Source organism: Cyprinodon variegatus, unplaced genomic scaffold (genome assembly GCF_000732505.1).
Source record: "Cyprinodon variegatus isolate N-32 unplaced genomic scaffold, C_variegatus-1.0 Scaffold298, whole genome shotgun sequence".
Taxonomy (NCBI): domain Eukaryota; kingdom Metazoa; phylum Chordata; class Actinopteri; order Cyprinodontiformes; family Cyprinodontidae; genus Cyprinodon; species Cyprinodon variegatus.
In genome coordinates this window covers 901,296-904,183 of record NW_015150751.1, presented here as the reverse complement: position 1 = coordinate 904,183, position 2,888 = coordinate 901,296, and the positions used below count along the sequence as shown (strand labels likewise).

Sequence of the window (2,888 nt, the reverse complement as noted above, 5' to 3'; positions counted from 1 at the left end):
ACTAAAGTCATATATAACGGGAATAAAATCAGAACATTAAGAGAATTAAGTTGAAAAGATACGAGACTAAAGTCATATATAACGGGAATAAAATCAGAACATTAAGAGAATTAAGTTGAAAAGATACGAGACTAAAGTCGTAAAATTACGAGAAGTCATTCTCACCACAGCCCATTTCAGAAAGAAAGCTTCCAGCTCATAGTCGTTTGCAACATCGTTTCAAATTTGTGATAATTTAATGCTGAAAGACTTAATATTTCCTGATTTGTGAAAACGATGCCAAAGAATAACTTCACATGATGCTCGACATTTCTCGTTTTAGGGAAGAAAGTGATTCTTGTCAGACTTGTCATTAAATACAACTTTATTCTCATAATGTTATGACTTTATTCTCATGTTAAAAATAAAAAAAAATCTCTAGCTTGGCCCTAATGCTCCGTCGCACTAATACAGATTTTTACAAATTATAATTATCATGGATTTAATGCAGGAGTTTTTTTATACAATTAAGGATTTAAATATGAAACCTGCAAAAACCTGAGAGACAAAGAGACGAACGGAAGGATGGAAAATGTTTCTGGATGCACCAACTCAAGAAACAAACCTGTTCCTTTCAAACTGATCCCATCAAACCAATGAAGAACACTTTCAAATAAATAAATAAATCAAACCTGACTCACATCTGAGTGACCTCGGTCAGCGTGCGTCCAATCGGGACGACGCTCGGAAAGATGTTGACGGGCTGCAGGTAGGACAGGAAGTCTTTGATCTGAAGATAAGAAGAATCAGTTTTGGGAAAATAACTTTATAAACATCATTTAACTGGAAACATTTCAGATATATTTTAATCATAAGACAGAAAATGTGACTCCGATGTGTAAATAAAGCAAAAGTTTGACCTCTGAGTAGGAGGAGTGGAAGCTGAAACAGGCTCTGTACGAACTGGTCCCTGTTCTGGAGGAAAAGTTTCCCTTAGACAAACTGAAAGTCTTATTTTCTATTAAACTAAAGGTATTTTCTTACTTTATGATGACGTTGGTCTTCTTTGTTCTTTCTCCGAACCACATGGTGGACGGTTTGATGCTGATGATGCGGAGCGGCGTCCCGTCAGGCGCCGTGCAGCCACAAGGCAGCCTGTTTCCCTGGAAAAACTCCTCATCCTACACAAAGACACGGCGAATGTTAAACATTTTAGAAGAAAACTGGAGCTACTTTGATTCTCTCCCAGAAAAGACAAGGGTATTAAAAATAAAAGCCAACATTTGTAAACAGCAGGGCAGGTTTAAGGTTTGCAGAAAGAGCCACATGGGGAGAAATGAGACTTAATTTAAGATGCTTGGCTGTAATGAACGGTAACAAACGCCTAATATCAACAGCCCAGCACGGTGGTGGAGGGGTGATGATTTTATTCCAGCGACTTAAAGCTGTATATAAATGAACCTTGAAACAAAAAGTTCAGTTAAAGCACAAGACATACGGAAGCCCTGAAAGGCAAATGAATAAAAGTCTTGATAAGAGAAATTATATGTTTTTCTTCATCTCTGCCCCAAAAATCAAGTGAAAAATAAATATTATGAATTTTTCCTGCCTTTTTTTTTTTTTTTGTGTAATACTTTGTTTCACAAAGAGCGAAACTGTAAAACCACAGATCTTCAATCCAGATTCCTAAAATAAGGTGTAATAAAATAGCAAAAACTGTATTTGATTTAGAAAAAAAAAAAAACTGGAAATCGAAACCAAGACTTGTTTGTGTCATCAGAGGCGAAAGAAAAATAGACTTTGAAATAAAAGATAAGAGTCCCATCCTGTTGTTTGAAGTTAAAAGTTGATGTTTTATAAAACTGTTATAAGTGAAATATAAACTAAGTATTTATACTAATGATTAAAGCATTCCTATTCAAATTGTTCCCATTTCTAACAGTTATATCCAATTTATTGTGACACATTATGATAAACATTTACCAACAGAAAGTTTTAAGGTTATTTGGGAAATACAGTCTTATTCCGTAGTTATAGTATAGCATGACACATTTTCTGTGTTTTTTTTTATTTTTTTTTATTCAAAGATGTAGTTTTAAATTTGGCCACTTATTTACGCACACTGACCGATGTCTTTACATGACTGCTGGTCCATTATATGAAAATTAGATAATTTAGGCTACATTTAACACAAACGGGAGAAAAAACAAAACAAAAACGTAAAGTTAGGCACTATTAAACAAAAATAGACTTTTTCAGATCAGTTTTATTACTATTTAATGGCCCTAATGTTTCCATCTGCTTGATTATGGAGAGGTTCTGTATGTAGGATGCCTTGACTAAATGTCTTCAGCCATTAAATACTGTTAATCACCAAGACTTTAGGTAACAGGCTGCATTACAGTGAGCTCTACACCAAAGCTGGAAGGCCTCCTATGAGGGTATAGAGATACGTTCATTAAAAAAGTTTGATTTAGAAAACTCTGGTGGCCAGGCTGGCTGCTCCCTTCAAATCAAACATTTTGTTCTGCAGATTCTAACGGAAAAAGCAGGAAACAAAGGTTCAGCATCGCGGTTGCCCTGGTAACCCTTTGCAGATGAGATTTTAATCACAACAGCACGGTTTTTATGCCCCTAAATTAATGAAATGAAGATGTAGAATGGAACCTTTGGGTGCCGGCAGGCGTGGATCTGGGTCCTGCGGTCGGTGGTCACGTAGCTCAGGATCTCTGGCATCTTCTTGAACATGGCCGGGCTGTTGACATGGATCTGCAGGAGGAAGCGTACGCTTAAAACCAAAAACCCTCAACAAGCACTTGAAGAAACAGATATGGGTATTGCCAAAGAAGACACGATTCGATTTGAATCACGATTCACATGCCACGATGCAATTCTATCACAATGCGTCA

At 36.4% G+C, this 2,888-nt stretch overlaps 1 protein-coding gene across 1 annotated transcript in view; it reads right to left on the bottom strand.

Moving 5' to 3' along the window:
* Positions 1–2,888, bottom strand: part of LOC107090509 (protein artemis-like) — a 14,679-nt gene that overhangs the window by 4,027 nt on the left and 7,764 nt on the right. The window contains exons 8-11 of the mRNA XM_015383923.1: positions 2,647–2,748; positions 1,024–1,160; positions 900–954; positions 681–769 (exon numbers count right to left, since the gene is read on the bottom strand). Coding sequence (XP_015239409.1) covers positions 681–769; positions 900–954; positions 1,024–1,160; positions 2,647–2,748 — 383 coding nt within the window. The remainder of the gene's footprint in view (positions 1–680; positions 770–899; positions 955–1,023; positions 1,161–2,646; positions 2,749–2,888) is intronic.